Source organism: Camarhynchus parvulus, chromosome 4 (genome assembly GCF_901933205.1).
Source record: "Camarhynchus parvulus chromosome 4, STF_HiC, whole genome shotgun sequence".
Classification (NCBI taxonomy): Eukaryota; Metazoa; Chordata; class Aves; order Passeriformes; family Thraupidae; genus Camarhynchus; species Camarhynchus parvulus.
The window spans coordinates 24,312,477-24,333,291 of NC_044574.1; the positions used below are offsets into that span (position 1 = coordinate 24,312,477).

At 39.7% G+C, this 20,815-nt stretch overlaps 2 protein-coding genes across 6 annotated transcripts in view; one reads left to right on the plus strand and one right to left on the minus strand.

The window, feature by feature from the left end:
- The first annotated feature begins 766 nt into the window (after positions 1–766).
- Positions 767–3,339, plus strand: SHISA3 (shisa family member 3). The gene is made up of 2 exons (XM_030947480.1): positions 767–1,061; positions 1,866–3,339. The coding sequence occupies exons 1-2, from the start codon at positions 767–769 to the stop codon at positions 2,315–2,317; spliced, it is 747 nt and encodes a 248-aa protein (XP_030803340.1). The 3' UTR covers positions 2,318–3,339.
- Positions 3,340–7,105: 3,766 nt separating this feature from the next.
- ATP8A1 (ATPase phospholipid transporting 8A1) overlaps positions 7,106–20,815 on the minus strand; it is a 101,254-nt gene continuing 87,544 nt past the window's right edge. For all 5 annotated transcript variants that reach the window (XM_030947045.1, XM_030947046.1, XM_030947044.1 and 2 more), the window contains 4 exons: positions 19,982–20,070; positions 19,496–19,588; positions 11,855–11,946; positions 7,106–11,579 (listed from right to left, as the gene is read on the minus strand). In XM_030947045.1, coding sequence (XP_030802905.1) covers positions 11,482–11,579; positions 11,855–11,946; positions 19,496–19,588; positions 19,982–20,070 — 372 coding nt within the window. In that variant the 3' untranslated portion in view covers positions 7,106–11,481. The remainder of the gene's footprint in view (positions 11,580–11,854; positions 11,947–19,495; positions 19,589–19,981; positions 20,071–20,815) is intronic.

The window sequence follows — 20,815 nt, forward strand, 5'->3', positions numbered from 1 at the left end:
TGCACATAAAAAGTATTGAGGAGGGGAAACAGGTTAAAAAGCAAAAAAGTCTTTGTAATAAATCATACGCTGTGCTTGCTTTTTAACCCTTAGAAGCACAGGGCTGCTTTAATAAATTGCCAGCGCAGAGACCCTTCTGCTTCGTGGCGGCCGGGAGTCAGGGGCGCGATCGGGTGTGTGGGACGGGAGCTGCCCGCACTCCGCTCCGCGCGTTCCTCGCAGCGGCCGGGCACAGCCTGCCCAGAGGAACAGGCCTGCGGAAAGCAAACGCTGATCGGGCCGCAGCTTCCCTCCCTCCCTCCCTCCGCGCCCGGCCCCGTCCGACCGACAGGTACCGAGCGGGACCGGCCGGGCCGCAGGGGCCGGGGCCATTGAGCGGCGGGGGCGATGCTGCGGGGGCGCAGGAGGCGGCGGGGCCGGGGGCGGCAGGAGAGCGGCGAGGCCGAGCCGTGTGTGTGCGTGTGTGACAGTGTGAGTGTGAGGGTATGTGAGGGTGTGTAAGCGGGGGAGCATGAGGGTGTCTCAGGCTGGGTGTGTGAGTGCGAGGGTTGTGTGAGGGTATGTGGGGGTGTGCGAGTGCGAGGGTTGTGTGAGGGTACGTGAGGGTGCGCGGGTGGGTGTGTGTGTGAGGGTGTGTGAGGGTGTGTGTTGTGGGAGCTGCCTCCCAGCCCCCGGACGCGGCGCAGGAGGCCCCGCACGGCACCCGGGGCCGCCCCCTGCGCGCCCCGTCGGGGCGGGCGGGCGGGCGGGCGGCGGTGGCGGGGAGATGGCGGGGCGGCGGCGGGCGCTGCCGCGGCTGCTGCTGCGCTGCCTCCTGCTGGGGCTGCTGGGCGGCGGCGGCGGGGGCCAGCCCGGCGGCGGCGAGTACTGCCACGGCTGGGTGGACGGGCAGGGGGGCTACCACGAGGGCTTCCAGTGCCCCGAGGGCTTCGACACGGCGGCCGCCACCATCTGCTGCGGCTCCTGCGCCCTGCGCTACTGCTGCGCCGCCGCCGAGGCTCGCCTGGAGCAGGGCGGCTGCACCAACGACCGGGAACCCTCGGAGCCGGGAGTCACCGCCCGTGAGTGCCCGGCCGCGGGTCCCGAGGCGGGCGGGACGCGGTCCCCGCGGAGCATCCCCCGGGCCGCTGCGGGGTGGGCTGGAGGCGGGCGGGGCTCCAGGTGCGCTCAGGTGCGGCTGCGGGGCGGCCCCGAACCGGGACGGACCGGGGGCCGCAGCTCCGCGCTCCTGAGGGCACCGGCAGCAGGATCCCTCCTGACCGCATGGTGCACTTGTATTTTAAGTTCGCATCGGCAAATTCTGCTGTGTCTGTCTAACTTTACTGCTGCCGGAGGTGTGAGTGGGCCCCGGGGCTCTGCGCGCACAGCCCACCGTGCTAGTGGCCGTCAGTTTCCCAAACAAAAGAAATCCGGCAGCGCATACGGAGACTGGTTTCCCAAGTCACACGCTCTGCGCTTATCTTCCACCTTAGGAAAGGAAGCGATTTAGTAGCATCTGCAGCATTTGCGCTTCACCTGCAGATTCAAGCTGTTACACTGCACAGTCCCGGCGATTCGGGGGATGAGAGAGGGGGAGAGGAGTGAGATTCTTGAGCCATACCTAACAAGAACCAGTGAAGGGGACACGATGTAGACAGCTTTTACCTTTGGTAACTATTAAAACTGTAACAGAAATAAAACCCCTACGAGATTTGAACTCTGATTTTGTTTCAATACTAATGGTGTTCTGTCTTCTGAGCAGATTGTTATGTTATTGGGACTGAAATAATGTCGGGCTTCATAAACACTGTGGAGTTTATTTCTTCACAGGAGACCTGTTACTTAAGTGGGCTAATTTGCATGGCTTTTCTTCTTTCTTCTCCCAGAACCAATCTACGTTCCATTCCTCATTGTTGGATCAATATTTATTGCCTTCATTATCGTGGGCTCGCTGGTAGCAGTTTACTGTTGCACATGTTTAAGACCTAAACAGCCATCACAGCCAATCCGATTTTCTCTGCGGAGCTATCAGACCGAGACTCTTCCCATGATCTTGGCCTCTACAAGCTTCAGGACCCCATCCAGGCAGTCCAGCACCGCGACCAGTTCCAGTTCGACCAGCAGCTCGGTTCGCAGGTTCTCCTTCCCCCGGGCAGAGCCAGGCTGCCTTGTGCCGTCCTCACCTCCTCCCTACACATCTGGCTGCTTCCAGACAGCCCACACAGTCCACCTGACCCAGCCATCAGGATTTCTGGTGTCTCCACCATACTTTGGGTATCCTCTCCAGCCAGAGCCTGCCCTGGTTGGGAAGAGCTGCTCTGATTTTACTCAGAGCTGAAGGAACTTGTGAAGAAGTAAAGCAACCTTTGCAACCACAGAGGCTGCTGCTGTTGGGTGTCACACTGATGTGCTCTGTGGCTGCAGAAGTCAGAACTGTTCCTGTGGGTGAGTTGCCCTTGAAAAGTGAGGGGTCTCACTTGAGATTGCCTTTCCCAAACTTGGATCACACTTACAAAGGAATTGTAAAACACTCCAAACAGTTGCTCTAAAACTGGACTGCTCTGCCTAATTTGTGCAGAATGTGTTCAGAGACAAGTAAAAGAACCGTGTTGGGATGAAGGTACTCACTGTTATAAATGACATTTTACCCTAATGCAGTTAACTTAGTTAACAAACAGTGGCTGCTTTCCACTGATAATAATCAGACTAGTTCTATAAAGCAGCAATAAACCTGAGAAGTAACAGAGGAGTGATACTTACTAAAGAGGATTCTTGAAAACATGCTGCTTACCACTTCCATGAGCAATGAAAGTAAGAGGAAGAATTTTATTAGATATCAAAATGCAGAGGTTTTTTAAAAATACACATAATCTACCTGAACTTACACTGCATATTTGTATTAGCAAACTTTAACGATGGTAGATAAAACTAGTAGTAATTAGGCTAGTTGAAGATCAGACAGTCTCACATAGCCAAATTATCTATGAGGAAAGCGGAATGTATTCAGCAATATCACCAATAACTTCACATAAAACTCTAAAAATAGCGGTCTACTAAAGCATTCTTCAGAAGGAAGTATTTATTGTCAGCTTTTTGCTCAGCAAGTGTAAGTTGGACAAACTGATCATGAAGTTCTGTTTGTAAAATTAGCCATGTATAAAATGTAAAGACAAGTTTGTAATTTAAAATGTATTTACACCATTGACATCACTAATTATTTAGTAGTAGCACACAAAAAAAACCCCAATAAACTGTGTGGTTGAAATGCTGTGTCATCAGTATGACTCTGTACAGGTAGTATTTGTTGAATTTGGTTGGTGTAACTCTTTTTGTATTTTTTTCCTGTTAAAATAGTTTATTCTGCTTTTTAAAATTATTTACAGCTTTAACTACACCTGTTGTGCAGATTTAATATAATACGAAATTTTGACTATATAGCAAACTAATAGATTCATTTATGTTTTTTACTTGCGGCTGCAGTGAAAAAGTGTTGAAAACGCCACTGATTAGTTGGGTATTTTGGATAAAACATCCTGTGCTAGGAATAAATTCTGTTTGCCCTTCTACATTCCTTCACCTAAGTAAACCAACAAACCAAATGGAAGAAGAAAAAAAAGCATCTAAACCAAATACATGCAGTAAGCAAATGGAAAATACACAAGTAAAAAATGCAGTCATTAAGGGGCTTCTCTGTATACTTGTTTTTTGTGAAAAACTGAAGTCATTCTGTGGGTCAGAATCTACAATATCAGAGGCTGATCTTTCCTATTTTATCAGCCTCAAACTCCCTGTGTTTAGGATTTGTCGAAGGACATTATAGCTGACCTATTTAACAAGTAGTTTAGAAAAGCTTCATTGGTTCTTTCTCACGAGTTGAATACATTCTCATAGAAAATATCTAGTCATCAGTAGTTATGACAAAAATTTTTCAAAACAACCCTTTTAGTAAGTTTTTAACCTCACAATTAACATTATAATCCAGCAGACAATACTGCTAGAAATGCAAAAAGACAGGTTGTATACAATGATGTTTTAAGTAATAGGCTCTAGCTTGAATGATGTAATTGTTAATTACAACCCAAATCATGATACACAGCTGTGTATATGTTTTGCAAGATACTAAAGTTAAAGTATTCAGGATATTAATTGAAAGTTTAGTGTTCTGGCCTGTAATTTTATTGTAGGAACAATCTTCAAGAAAGAAAATTTTTGCTTGCCTTTTATGAGGTTTCACAGGACTCTTCACTGCATATTTTGAATGGCTATGGATGGGACTGTTTGTCAAGTAACTTTTTTAAAAAATCATTGAATATTTCAAGATGTATCAGCTGTCTTGTTCAGAAGCATACTGTGAGATGTACTGATCACTCATGTATACAGCAGAAACAGCAAACCAACTCAACTGTATTTTTACAAATTATAGTTAGTCTCCAATTAGAAGAAATCTTTATCTAGTAAACCAAGGCAATGCAGACCCATTCTGGAAGCAGAAACTTGATCATTTTTAACTAAGGAGGGGCAATTTATGTACCTTTAAAGAGCAATTAGTCATCAGAGCCACTGACACAGGTGGTGAGTGGCTGAAATTCAGTGTTTTCCTGAAAGAAAGACTGTACACAGCAAAGTTGTGAGTTTGGCTCAGTCACTGCCCGTTACCACTTGGTGCTGTACAGGCCAGGCTGCTTCAGTGTGATGGTCTCAGAGAGCTCTGCAGTCAGTTATCAATGCTTTAACACGGGGCAGATTTTTGCTACACTTGCATGTAGCCTTCAATGTTAATGACTATTCAGCCTAAGAAGAGCTGTGAAGTTTGCCATGTAGCAAGAAACTCAGCCTAGCAGGGAAGACCCCTCTGAGCCACTTCCTTTCTTCCCCTGATGCTGCATAATGGGTTTGTCCTCATAGAATGGTTGAAGAACTTGACACACAGGAATAATTTCATTGAATCCGACGTAGATTGTCTGTAAGTTTACACAGTGCTAAGTACTTCACAGATCAGTAGCCAGACTGCAACAAATCCTGCAGATGTGGCTCTTAGGGTGGGAAAGATCAGCTGTAGTGAAAATAGCTGTGCTGTGCTACCTGTAAAATAGTTGAGGTGGAGATTATGCAGCATCTGCAAATAGACTGACAAAGAAGAAACTATAAACAAACAAAAAAAGTTTGTTATTGTTCATGTAGTTACAGTAGCAGTGACCTATATAGCTGAAGGGGAAAGGAGGTGGCCAGAATAAAGCCCATGGATAGAAACAATTCTGCCTGTGCCAGTAGTTTCCGACCCAGATGGATTTGGTGTGCAGGCGAGAATGCTGAATTTCCTTCCTAATGGAAAGAGCCTTTTGGCACTAGATACTCCTATGATTTATAGGAACAGGAAATTTTCCTAAAACTTGCAGACAGAACAGAAATGACATTGTGATAGCACTTTAATGACTAATGAAATGGTTTGAAGGGCTGGATGTATGCTTGAACTGAAAGCAATTGCTTACTATCAGAAGTAACATTTACAGGCAGTACTTGCTTTACTGCCATGTTAACAAAGTAGATTTAACTATTTCTTTTGGAATTCTGATTTTAGTTCATACTCCTTTTTACTAGCACTACAACAATCTAAAATCAAAATGAAAGAATATTCACACTCATTAAATTGATTACTGTCATTCACACACAATGCAACAAATGCTTTGGTTGCCATTAACTGGTAATGACTTAGATGAAACCCAAGCCTTCTGTGGATAATGAGCAACAGTGGCATGCCATTTATTTTGTGTTTCCACAATTTGGGATTCTGAAGTGTGTATCTCCAAAATGCATCAAGACTTTCCAGTGCTAGGAAAAAATTACAAGTACTTGCAAGAATGTCTGAAGGATTCTGTTTGAAACTAGGTAAGCAGTACAGTATGTGGCTATGAAAACTCACGGATTATTTCTAATACTAATCCCACTGGAATAAAAAAAAAAAGTCACAATTTCAAAAGTATTTTGTCATTACTGCTCAGTTACAGCTTGACATAAGGACATTAAGGAACATTAAGGAGTTGAAGTTGGTTTTCAGTGCTGTTTTGCTGCCTATTGCAATGTACTGTCTGGACTTGAACTCCTCTGAACAATGAGGGAGCCACTGCCCCATAATATCACATAAAGTTTTTGACTCACAGTTACACCAAGGCTATAATTCCATGCTATCCTCTTTTCATTAGCAAAGGCAGACAAGGAAATGCCTTTCTGTTCTTTTTATTCTTTCCATCTATGGCTTGTGCAAATTCAGGAGGCTGTAGTGTAAATCAGGTTAGTGAAATGATTTTAGCTTAAAAATAATGTTTGCTGTAAGAAAGAAGGGAAAGGATTTGAGAGGGAGCATGGATCATTATAAACTGGATTACAAAATGAATAATTTCAATGGCCTTATGACTGCCAGTATAAGAGAGATGGTAAAATATTATGAGGTGCAATATCCTTAAACCACCTCTGCTACTACAGGCTTGATCTTGCAAAACTAGCACTATCTAACATGCATGTATTATCAAACCTGCTTGGACCGAATAAAAAATAAATTCATTGTCTAGTGTATATATAAAAATCAGTCACTCAGCTACTAACAAAACTCAGTTAAGGTTTGGATAGATTGATTTCTTTTCAGTGGTGGGCTCTGTTAGAGGAATGAAATACCAGCTACTATCAAAGCCAAAGGATACAGTATTTACCACTGTTGTCTGAAAAGGGGAGTGATGTTTCCTTATTCTTACTCTTATCATTCTTGAACTACATACTTCTCTTTCAAAATAGGGTATCACCACCAGAATATGTTAAGGCTTGGCTAGAAGTCACTAAATTGCAGACTCCTGTGCTCTTTAATTTTTTTTTAAACTTTTCTAGACTTCACATGAGAACTGAAAAACATATCTCCAAAAAGGCATTAAAAAAACCAAAAACCAACCCCAACAAACCTTATAGCAATTTTCTACTTTTTGAGTTTACCTTAAAAAATGCAAGAACTTGATGACATTTGTGAAACAATATTTCTGGTATGTCTCATTTTAAAGCATTCAAACCCAAGAATGATAAGATATGTTTTCCTCTGAAAGTAATCCCTAGCATTTCCAACCAATAAAGTCAACAAAGCTTCTTAATTTAATGGCAAAGTTTATTCATTTTTTAACAATTAAATGACAAAACATTTAAAATTTGCAGTTCAAAACATGCACATTCACCAAATGCCAAATGACATTTAACACTGCATAGAACTGAATGTGTTACTAAAAGAACTATTTAAAAAACACAGTGCATTTAACATCCAGTTAAAACTAAACCTGAGAAACTACCATAAACACCGAGTCAAAAAATCTTCATTCATGCAGCTTCATAGTTTCCACAACAGTTTCAGCAGTAATGGCTTAGTGGAGCTGTAAAACCTCACTTCATCTTGAATGCAAATTTTGCTGTTTCAGACTGACCGCTTTCTGCAGCGGTTAATACATATCAAACACTGAAAATCGTTATGAAAAATTATGTTGAAGTAGAAAAACAATATTAACGCATTTATGGCTTCTATGCTACATTAAAAAAACACCATAAAATATGACTTAAAAAAACCCCAACAAAACAAACTTGTTCTGGTCACAGCTTTGCAATTACAAATCACACTCTACATGGAAATACTTTTATTTCAGTATCAACCCTCAAAAGTGCCCAACTTTGCATATCCTTGCTCAGATGAGTAGTCCTTATACTCACAAGCAGTCCAGTTGAACCCTATAAGAGTAGTGGTTTGCATAAGCAGGAACCAGGTTTGGAATGCTAAAATATTCCTTTGTTTAATAAAGATCTGTTGGTTAACAGCGAGGAAACTGGGGGAGCGAGGGCAGAGAGGGGGAAGGAGAAACTCATTTGTGGAGTTTTGTAACCAGTGAAAACACCCAGTACCAAGGAAGCTGAACTGACAAACTCATTTGCTTACACGGCACTAGCTTCTCAATATATTATGAGCAGACTTTTAACGAAGGCATTAAAAAACAGGGATAAACAACCACCATGCATCGCCTCAGAACACTTAGTGCCTCATGCAGACAGAATGATAAATTCATCAGAACTACAACTGCTTTTACACAATACACAAGAAAAAAAGGGAAAAACTTTTCTCCTTAAATTTAACACATATTCCAAATTACTCTTCATTCAAGATGGGTTCAAATGTCATGATACACATCTTAAGACACTTAATGCTCATCTTTGTAACAAGGTGAATTTTATGGATGCATGTGGACATATAAGAATCTTCAGCTATCTCTTAGCGTTTCAAAATATTTTATTTATCATTTTATACAAATAGAATGATGACTAAGTATAAATCTGTTGAAACTGCTTTGCAAAAATATGTGTAAAATTAGGAAATGGCAAGAAAAAATTCCAGATACAAATTGTCAATAGGTTTGTTAAAATTTTTTCCAGTTACTCTTTCGAATAATTTCTATATATATGTATGTATATATTTAAAAATAATCAAGCAAAAGTATTTATATAAGATACCCGATTTTTTAGTGGCACAGGTTCATCTTTTAGATGGAAGTTTTTAATATTAACTTGCAGTGCCCATGAAAGAGATGGAAAAGTCCACGTGAACTCTCTATTTAATACACTTTTGAATTTTGGAACAGTAAGAACAGAGGCATTGTTACGAGCATTTCCGCCTCAACTGTTCTTTTTTCCTTTAAACAAACATCAGCAGAATCCCCTTATTTTAACAAAGGTATGACATACTAACAGGATGGAACTAGATTATATTACTGTGTACTTAATATGAAAATAAAGTGCATATTGTATACTTGGCCTGATTTAAAAATGGGCACACATAGATAAGATAATCTTGTATTTTAAAATGGAATTGTATGAGCAATCAAAACCCACTATTTTTGCCACATTTGTCTTTTCTGCTATTTTTAAGAAGTGGTATCTTTCAACCACTAATTATCAGAAAAAGTACAAGACAGGGGAAAAAATCATCAGAAGTAGTAAAAAAATGCACTTTGTGAAATACTCTTTCAAATTCTGAAAAGATGTAAGCATGAAATTCTGTGATAAGATTATCTTACAAACCTTTAAATTAGTCTAAATTTAGGATCTGGAGTTGTTTCAGTAATTTTCTTCCTTTTTAAGGTAGTTAATTTGGGATGTACTGTGTGTTGTTTTCTTCAAACTGTATTACAATGGTAAGACAGAATTTTATTTCATAGGAAGAATAAGAGACCATGTAAATATCTCACTGCATGTATTTCACAGTGTATTCTAATCCATATCTGCATAATTAGCAATTCAACCAATTAGAACAGAAAAAAAATTTCCCATGAAGAGACTATGTATGGATTAATTTTATATGAATTAAGTACACAGAAAGATTATAAAGGAGCAACAGTGTCATGGTTAATTTCAGAAATGTTTTGAAGGTGGTCATTGTCCCTTGGATGACAGCAAGTAGGGATCCCTGTTTTAGGAAAGGGGCATGCCCCCGAATTTTTTCTTGCCTTAGGTCAAGTGATTTGGCCCTCCCATATTGATCCATCTATTTATCTATGCCTGCAATGGCTTTTCTGAAGGCAGTTCTTGTCTGCATGACTGACTAGCAGTACTGTTTCTAGTTCCCTTTCTCCTTGTGCCTGCTGTTTAGAGATCACTCCGGGCTAGTGAGAGGAAGACACTGCATAGCAGGGATATGAAATGCAGACTGCCTTGCCACTGATACACCTTCCTAAATACGGACTTTCATATACTGCCTTCTGTTGGGTTTTCTCTGTGTAATTTTAAGTTTCTCTCAGAATGGAGGATAAGAAACTTGGATAGTGAGATTAATTACATGTTAAGCATTTAGCTACATGAAAGGCAAGGAGGTAAAGTCACCTTTAGTATATGACAAATGAAGGAGGGCAGAGAAAAGATGGGACCAGATGACTTGTTATGATTTGGAGAGCAAAGAGGAAATACTCAATTAAACAGATCACTGGGGATATTGTTGTTCTGCTTTTCCATCTGGTTGATCTCCATTGAAAGGAAAAAAAAGATAATTCCTATGCAATTCACAAAAATTTACTTAACAGTATAACCAACTGCTACTATAGAAAATAGTATTTTTAATGTAATTGTGGTGGCCTTTAAACCCAGAATTAAACATGGACTAAAGAGAGGCAAGAATTAGCTAAATTTTAAAGTTCAAGTAGCCTTTCTTAGTTTGAAACCTGACGGTTGTTGGATGGTAATAGAGATATACCAAGTGTAACTAGTTAAAGCATGTATCACAATGTTCTCATTTAATACCGTCCTCTTTTTTTTTCCCTCATACCAGGTGTGTATCTTTTCCTGAAGTCACTTCCTCTCCATTTTAATTAAAGGTGAGAGTATATAAGTATTCTGCATGACCAATAAGTTGTAAAGAGACTGCTGCAATGTATTTCACACCTTTATAGGAAGTGACTTTAGTGCAAATAAACCAGTACATACCACAGACTAGCAAAGGGCATGCTTTGCTCTGTATTTCAATGTATGCATTTCAAATAATCCTAGTATAAAAATGTTGAAAATTTGATTAATTTTAAAAAATAAGTTTAAACAAACTTTCTTTTGAACCTACAGTATAAGCAGATACAACTAAGCATCACAAAAATAATTAAGTTTGCTAAAGGGAAGTAAGGCAGAGCAATTCTTAAAAACTGAATAAAGTATTACGTGTACTCCATCATACAAGTTGGCAGCCATATTCAACATACACAATACTAAATGAAAATAAGGGGAAAGCTTGTATAAGGCCAAAGGTGCAAAGACTTGCAGTTTTGAAAGCAAATGCCAAAAAGGCCACTCAAATTAGACTCACTATACCTTCTCCTCAAGTGTGGAGACTCAAGCATGCAGTTCTGAGATCAGGACTGGAGATAGTTTCCTTTCAAACTGTTTCTAACAGAAAACATTTATGGAACTTCTTTGGCAAATGTTTTTAGATTAGTTTGACACAAACATCTATGAGCATCTTGACTCAAAATCGTTCTTAAAGAAGGTGAATTAACACCATTAAGATACTGGGTTTTTTTCAGCACTTGTTGAAATCAAAGGCTTGTTATCAAATATATTTAAATATATTAACACTTAAAAACCTTCACAGATGCTAGTTGATCTGTCAATGTAAAGTACATTTAGCAATCTGACCACTGCCTTTCTAGTGTATGACCAGTATTGATCCAATTTCATTGTAAAATAAGCAAGCTGGCAAGATACAAGGTAAATTCCAATCTGTTTACAAAGGCTAAGCAAATACTTGTTAAAAATTTAGAGATGGTGTGTTACAGTATAGTTGCACAGTGCTTATGTCTACTGAATACACAAATCCAAACTTTATGGAACAAGACCATCATAGATCTTTCAATGTCTGATAACTGGACCATGGTCACAGCTCCCAGCAAAGATCTAGTAGCCTGTCTCACAAAAGTAACAACTAAGGCCTAGATGTCCAGCTGTGTTCCTTCACCACTCCTCAGGCCTTTGCTTTGTGGTATCGTAAGCTCTTATGACTTCAGACTGGGAAACAATCCCATTTTCATCTTGAGAGAAGGCGTAGCCATCTGCAGATATAAAGTGAAATAGAAACAAATTAGGTTTGATAATTTTAATTTTTTTAAAAACTTTAATAAAAGCAACTTAACAAAGGTGAACAGAAGGGAATAAACCTCTTTTCAACCATAAGTAAAATACTGTGCCATTTCTTACAGAATTTTGCAGTTATAAAACAGCCAAAAGAGCTCTGCACAGTACCTTAGGTATGAAGGGCAACTTAACCACAGACAAAGAATATGGTCTAATGGGTTTAGGATATTAATATTTGTCAGTGAACACTTACGAAGCAAATTTTGCTGCAAAGAGTCAGAGCGATACAAGTTCACGTGGTTCTTCTTAAAAACATTCTTCAGTAGTTGGGCTCTTTCAGTTAAGCTAGAGACAAAGTAGACACACAAAAAATATTTACTTACTAATTACCCTATCTCTTTATGTTTGAGTCTGCTCAATGGGAATTAATTGTTAAATGAGAAGTGTCCACCCTCCTATTTCTTTCTATATTGTGCCTAATGAATTATTAAGATGATGATTAAAAGCTTGCACGAGGACAGATTATTAAGTTCTGACCCCTGGTAATGATTTTACTTGTCATAGTGCGGGCAAAATATCTGTCTGAAACACTGCTGTGTGCTGACAACACAAATAAATTAATAATACTGTGAACCTTTGAGTGTGATTCCTTTAGAAACACACAATGTAAAGGGAAGGCACTGTCTTCCTTGATGTAGCACAGCTTGAATAGTGCCAGCCTGAATTAGTCTTTTTTATCTTCCATAGAAAGTGTTCCCAGCCTCTATTGACACAGTACCCAAAGGGATGGGAAATGAGTGGAAGGCAAGCCACGTTCATGGTTATCAGCTGTGTGTACAGAAACATTATTTCCATTAAAAGTGTTCTAGAAAGGAGCTTTCCCCAGGAAACTCTACAAGGTGTTTTTCTGGAGATCATACCCAAATAAAAGACTACTATTGCTGCTAAGGTTGACCACCTCAGCCCATCTCCTTCCTTCCCAGCACTACTGAGTTTGTTGTGTTGTATGATTACTGTGCTTTAGTGTGACTCAAGGTACTCCCCATTTCAGCCCAAGTGGAAAACAGGAGCATTAAACATTTTTTAAATTGAGGCTCAAGAGTCAGCCAAATGCTGCAAACTATAGTGAAATGAGTAGCAAAGGTATTGGGTTTCCTTTCTGTCTTTCTTGCACTAAAGTTCTCTCTAATAGGAACATACATTACTAAATAAATACCAGGTACATGAGCCATAGCTAAGAAAAATTTCAAAATCTGACAGTTTTAATAACATATTAAACATGTGCAAGGGACTGTATTAAAAAAACTCAAAAAAACTCTTCAGTGTCCTCTTGATTTGTTATTCACTGTGAATTACAACCTGCATTTCAAGAAATACCAATCTATCACTTAAACACTTCAAATGCTGAAAAATCCAGCCCCCTCTCCATGTAAACTGGTCTAAAATTAGTTCAATTTAAAAAGAGATGTATCTTATGTATAATGTGAATAGACAGTGATTTGATATTGCTACAGTTTTGCTGGATTAGCAAAGTTGTCTCTTGTGCAATGATGTAGTAAGAAAAACAGATTTCACACACCTTATGTTACCAAGTTTTGACTACTCAAATTACTTCTTAATATTATTGTCAATTAGCTCAACAGACTTACCTTCCCAGACTATCAACCAGACTAAGTAGTGCAAGGAAGGGAACTAGACTGCTTTCCTTACTAGATTACCATTCAAGACACTAAATTAGAAATGTTCATTCTTTCTGTTTAGAGCTGGAGAGACTAATGGTTTATCTCATCTTTCTGTTCCCCTCTAGTCTGGTGGTTAAAGCATATGGTGAAAGCTTGGCTTTTTTAAGTTGGAAAAGGAAAATAAACCTACTATTTCCACACCCATAGAGGAATGCTAACTGGAAAATCTACAGGGTAAGATGATAGGCTGGGGAAACTGCTTCTGTGGCCGTGTTTTGAATGAAAAGATGGAATGAGACTTCCTTGTAAGAAAAACAATTAGGTACCAATTCCAGGAAGGTAGTTGGCATCTACTGACTGAATTAAGAATGGAGAGGCTGAAGTACTGCAACACATCTTACTCTCAGTGCTTTCCTAAGCTAACTCTCTGGAGATTTTTTTTCATCCTGCTTGCTCCTCTATGCTGTGTAGGAGCTTTCTTTTTTAGTTCAGAGCTGTAAACCGTTTAAGTGACAACATTAATAAAAAATTAGGGACTGAAATCAAAACTGTAAGAATACAGAGACTGAATAAATAAATCAGTATTTTCATGTAAAACTGGAAGCCAAGGAGTGGAAGACTATGGATACACTTAGTTACAGTTATCAGCTGCATCTCCTTTGCTATACATCTGTGAAATCCTTATTAATGTGAGCTGAAATAGAAAATTTCTATGAAATGTTTGACATAAATAAAAAATTCTTAAAAAACTAAATAAAAATATTTTATTTAAAACATTATCATGTCTATTGTACCATTCTTGGTACCATCATTCCTTGCTTGTATTCCTGAATGGAATGTTCAGATTGAATCAGAGAATCACTAGGCTGGAAGAGACATTCAAGATCATCGAGTCCACCCCATGCCCGAACACCTCAACTAAACCATGGCACCACAGGGAGTGCCACATCCAGTCTCTGTTTGAACACATTCAGGGATGGTGACTCCACCACCTCCCCAGGCAGACCATTCCAGTACTTTATCACTCCTTCTGTAAAATCTTTTTCCTAACATCCAACCTATATTTCCTTGGCACAGCTTGAGACTGTGTCCTCTGGTTCTGTCAGTTGCTGCCTGGAGAAAGTGACCAGCCCCCACCTGATTACAACCACCTTTCACGAAGTTGTAAAGAGTGATAAGGTCATCCCTGAGTCTCCTTTTCTCCAGGCTAAACACCCCCAGCTCCCTCAGCCGTTCCTCACAGGGTTTGTGTTCCAAGCCCCTCAGCAGCCTCGTTGTCTCCTCTGGACACCCTCAAGTGTCCCAACATCCTTCCCAAACTGGATATAGCACTCAAGGTGTGGCCTCACCAGTGCTGAGTACAGGGGAAGGGTGACCTCCCTGCTCCTGCTGGCCACACTGTTCCTGATCCAGGCCAGGATGCCTTTGGCCTTCTTGGCCACCTGGGCACACTGCTAGCTCATGTTCTGGCTGCCAACGAGTACCACCAGGTCCCCTTCTGCCTGGGCACTGTCCAGCCACACCATCCCCAGCCTATAATGCTGCAGGGCGTTATTGTGGCCAAAATGCAGGACTGGGCACTTGGACTTATTAAACATCATCTTACTGGACTCTGCCCACCCATCCAACCATTCCAGGTCTCTCTGCAGAGCCCTCCTACCCTCCAACAGATCAACACACATTCCCTGCTTAGTGTCATCTGCAAATTTACTCATGAAAGACTCAACGCCCTCATCCATGTCGTCAATAAAGGCATTGAACAGAAGTGGCCCCAGCACAGACTTCTGAGGACACTGGCCCCAGCTGGATGCAGCAGCGTTCACCAGCACCCTCTGGGCCCGGCCATCCAGCCAGTTCCTAACCCAGCACAGAGTGCTCCTGTCCAAGCCATGGGCTGCAGCTTTTCCAGGAGTGTGCTGTGGGAGACAGGGCCAAAGGCCTTGCTGAAGTCCAAATAAACAACATCTACAGCCTTTGCATCCACCAGCTGGGTCACCTGGTCATAAAAGGAGACCAGGTTGGTCAAACACAACCTACCCCTCCTAAACCCGTGCTGGCTGGGTCTGATACCCTGGCCATCCTGTAAGTGCTGTGTGATGACATTCAATATAAACTGTTCCATAACCTTACCAGGTACTGAGGTCAGGCTGACTGGCCTATAATTGCCAGGATTCTCCTTCCCACCCTTCTTGTGAATGGGCATCACATTGACCAGCTTCCAGCCATCTGGGATCTCACCAGTGAGCCAGGACTGTTGGTAAATACTGGAGATCAGGTTCGCAAGCTCATCTGCCAGCTCCCTCATCACTCTGGGATGGATCCCATCTGGGCCCACAGATTTATGAACATCCAAATGGTTCAGCAGCTCTCTGACTGCCTCCTCCTGGATAACAGGGGAACTATTCTGCTCCCTGACATCATCAACCAACCCAAGAGGACAGTTGTCTGGAGGACAAGCCATCTTCCCACTAAAGACTGAGGCAAAGAAGGCGTTAAGCACTTCTGCCTTCTCCTCATCTGCAATTACTGAGTCCCCTCCCTCATCCAATAGAGAAAAAAGGCTGGTCTTACCCTTCCTTTTGCCATTAATACATTTATGAAAACATTTTTTATTCCCCTTTACAAAAGTTGCCAAATTAAGTTTGAATTGACCTTTGGCCTCCCTAATTTTTTCCTACATGCTCTAGCAATCCCCTGAAATACTTCCTGAGAGACCTGACCCCCCTTCCAAAGATTATACATCCTCTTTTTATTCCTAAGTTCCTTCACAACCTCGTTGCCCATCTAGGCTGGATGTTTGCCTTGTCAACTCATCTTTTGGCACACAGGGACAGTCTGTTCCTGTGCCCTCAAGGTCTCTGTTTTGAAGCACACCCGCCTTTCCTGGACCCCTTTGTTTCTAAGGGCTGCTTCCCAAGGAACTCTCTGAATAAGTCTCCTAAATAGGCCAAAGTCTGCCCTCTGGAAGTCCAATGTGAAAGTCTTATTGATGTTCCTCCTCATTTCACCACATTTCATTGCTTAAATGCTAAGCAGTGAAAAGACTACCTTAAATTTTTACAAGAACATGAAGTATGCACATATCTTAATTAATGTATAATGAAGTTCCCACTGCACAGATCTGATTGCTGGTAAAGAAAACACAAAATACATAGGAAATATACTTGAGAAAAGTATTAAATTCTGCTCCTTTTCTATACTTGAAATGCTGTGGGCTCTCTATTACAAATCACCCTGTTGCCATTCAAAAGCATATTTAAATATCTACTTGTGAAGCCAAGAAAACATGGTTTCATAATTAACCAATGTTAGATCACAGTAACTAAATGCCTGTGGCTCATTATGTGTACCTATATGGACAAGCAGAATAATTACTAATTTTGAACATTAGATGTATACCTTTACAGGCAATTAAACACAGTTATAGAAAAAATATTATTTTATGAATTCCTGTAACCCTCACAGTAAAGAATTTCTTCCTAGTATCTAAACTAAACCTACCCTCTTTCAGCCCTATCTCTACATGCCCTTATAAAATCTCTTGGCTTTCTTGTAGATTCCCTTCTCAGTAAACATTCAGATACACACTGATTACAACAGCTATCCAATACAAGAATCCTGACCTGTTATCTGTGGAAGCTGAGGCTTCTATTTTGTGTTGTAGTATTTCTAAGATGGGAGTGGACAGAGAGGAAAAGTTTCTGAGTTATCTTTCTCACTGTTTCCCAGTTATCTTTTAATCATGCAGTGATTTATATATTCTTAGGTTATTCTGGCATTTAATGAGAATAAATCCCTTCTGCTATAACAGAAAAAGGTACTCCCACAGATATGCATACACTAAAATAAAAAAGTCTCATGTCATCTCAAGCAGATGTAGAGGACATTCCTCACCCATTTAACTACTTACTCTGTACTGGTAACTAATAATCTGAGCTTCTGCAATTTAGAAGACTCAAGAGTGTTTACAAAATTTGAATCAAATTTTAGATGCAAGTAAGTCAGTTCATCAGACCATTTCTTTAACAATGAATACTTTCTCTATAAAAGGTAAAGTTTTGGCTCTATCACCTGAATTTTAATACATTAAAAAAATAATGGAGGGAATAAAATCTTGAGAGATATTGACTTGTGTAACATCCAGTGATTTGCATATAAGGTGGATGCTTGTATCCTTCAGAAATGCTTGTCAAAAAGTAACTTTGTGGAGAAGAATTAGATCTAAGAAAGACATTCTGGCAGGTAACTAAACAGCTGTCATGGAGCCTTCATAACTATTTAACTGTGGGATAAAAAGATAATTACAAAAGTGGTGGTGAAAACACCAAGTTCATTTTACCTATATAAGAAGGGATTTGGAAGACATGCTGTGTGTAGAATGAGGGAAAAGCATCCTGCCTAGACAGCTGAAGTTAAAGTAGCTGAATTGGAATACAAGGGAAATCTTGTGAATGCAAGTATAAAATACTAAAAAGGTAGGTTACCTTACTTTTTTCTATACCCACAAGATGTTCCCCTTTTAGCACCATATTTGCTTTCTTTTCTGCAACTTATTCTTCTACAGCTTTTGCTCTTTGCAAAAGAGGACAGAGCATACATTGCTTCAAAGCTCAGCACACTGATAGCTGAGTGGGTTAATTTGGAGGAAGAGATTTCCCTCAATCTGATTGAATGACCATTGCCACCGGAGGAAAGCATCTGAAGCAATCAATTTACAGCACCTTTAAAAGCAAGAGAACTTAATCTTTCAAGCAATGGTTAGGTCTGGCAATGATGAAGGAAAAATAAGCTTGAAGGAGGAATTGCCACCAACTAGGAGATTCTACAGTACATCCAGTGTGAAGCTGCTGCTACAAAGAGAAATATAGAGCCCGAGAGGAGACGGCATGCAGGTGTGTCCTCTTCTGTAGCCCACCACACTAGACTAGGTGCTCCATGGGTGTCAGGATGAGCTTCCAGGCCTCTTGAAACCCCAGTTCCTTGTTACCAGGAAAGATGAACCCAACTAGAGACAAAACATTATTGTGAAAGTGCTCACACAAACCCCATTAAAAATGATGGTTATCACCTTGTATCTGATGTAACTTGATCTCAACCTGGTAAATCCTAGTAAACTGATTCCCACTGGACTGGAAGAGGGATACAATAAGATTGCCAAAGTAGCTTTATGAACAAAAGGTACTTTCTGAAAATTGAACCTATAGTAAAAGAAATGGCTGCGTTTTTTCTGGTCTCTTTCTGTGTATAGCTTGGTAGGAAAAAAGCCTTCTTGGCTATGCTTTTTGCCATGAAGATACTAAAAGAACAGCAGTCCAAATAAAAGAAAGAACAGGAAAATCAAGTATCAGCAGTTTTGGCTTTTTTTTAGACTTCACAAAACTCATGAAAATGAAGACAAGAAAAGAAAGCTCTAGCTCAGCCAGACGGCACTAATGAATTGGAAGGGGGGGAGAGGGGGATTTTGTCATCTCATACATTCAGTGAGTGCTTGCTACAAGTTCAGCTTGGGGTTAAAAAGTCTGAAATATTTTAGTGAGTGCACACCTTTATGCTGAGTTTACATGTAGAAAATGTCCAGTTTTTCAGTTTTACCTTCTCCCTTTTAAATTATCTGCCTGGTTCATGAAAGAGGACATAACAAGGGAATTCTTGTGGAGTCTTAAGTTAAAAATTTTACTTACTTAATATAGGTTATTCAAATTAGTTTGCTCTGGACTGGAATTAAATAAAAAACCAGCTTGTTAAATTCAATTTCAGAAAATACTAGATACATTTTTTGTTTTTTCCTATGCTACTCAGCAGCTTTTATAGAATTTAATTTTTGTTTCTTCTGCTTAGGCCCTGTTTATGGCTATACTAGAAAATGATGCAGATTTAAACTCATTTTGTTCTAACCCATTTTCTTCTTATTTTGTTTGTGATTCAATTGTTAACACAGTCAAAAGTCACAGAATTAAAATTGCACCTCAAGCTTGTTTTATACATAAGAACCAGAAACCAGTCAGCTACAAAGAAACACATCAGTTAAAGCTTTTGGTAAAACCTCTATGTAAGCCTATGAAAAAACACATAGGTTCAGTAGACCTGAAGGTCCTTCACAGATGCTTTTCATTTGTACAGCTTTTGAAAACTTTTCGCCTTTGATACATGTATAAAGCTAAAAATATTTAGCTTTGTTTTTTAAGACAACGTTCTACAGATTTTTACTGTACCTCTTGCCATGCACAACTGCCCCAGGATCCTCAGACTTTGCTTCCAACTCCTGAACTTCATCTACCAGTGTCTTGTAAGTAGCTCTCTTTACTCTGTAAGTACATACAAAATACTGCCACACTTACTCTTCTTGAAAGTAGAACAACAGATAATTTTAATGCTTGTATAAATATTCAATTTATAAATCCATCTCCCCCTTAAAACTAAGGAGAAATATAAAAAAACAAATCTAAAGAACATATTTTATCATCTGTTCTTGCAAATTAGAAAGAGAAAATATTTATTAATAAAACACTACAATTATTTGAAACTTTAAAATAGCTACAAGTCTTGTTAATGAAGTTTTTAAAAAACAATGATGGTAAAAAAGAATTTTATAAAATCACCAGAATTTATCTTAATTTGTTTTTTATTATATTAGTAATTAGAACACACATTTAAAAGTCAGTACTCTCTTCTGTAAACACTGGCATTTCCGTACTCACACTTTGTATACTATATCAAGAAGTAAAGCTGTCATAGGAATACACAGAAGTCCCATCCAAAACACTCCAGAGCTGAACATCATAGCTGCCTGAAGAGAAAATGCACAAAATGCGATGTCATGACAAGAACTAGCAAAAAAAAAAAAAAATCTTAGAAATATCAAGTAGTTTGTGGAGGCTATCAAAAGCAAATTTACATGAATCATTCTAGTCCGACTAACGTGAAATAGAACTTGAACTCCTTTCTAAAATCCCCTGAGTAGCAACATAAATCCAGTAAATAGTAAGCACTATTTCATGTCAAGAAGCTGGTAGAAAGATACACTGCTTAGCTCTTTGCATGGGGGTATCACCCCTCCACAATGCTGCTCTATGCCACTGATTGCAGGCTTTTCCATTAAAATCAGATTTATGAAAAATCCACCCTTTTCCAACTTTCTCAATACATCACGAGCATAGTTTTTCAATTTGCAATCTACTCTAACAGGATGTAACAGTTTCTGACCCTTCATTTGGATACTGGACACTGTTACAATTACCCTGCAATATAACTTGGATCAAAGTTTTCTCCCACAGAACTTGCTGTACCACAGTTCCCACACTGCCAGAGACTCCTGTTAAACAGATTGCTTAAAAACAAGAAATAAGGAAACAACTATTTATGTAATTACGAAAATATGCAACATATTGTTAAATGAAGATCTAACACCTTAATACATGGTGAAATATTTGAAAACCACGTAATCGTTTTTATCTGTGTATTTGTTTCTTCTGTACACCACTATATGTAATACATAGGAATTTCTTCTGTTCACAACTTGTAGAAATACTAAA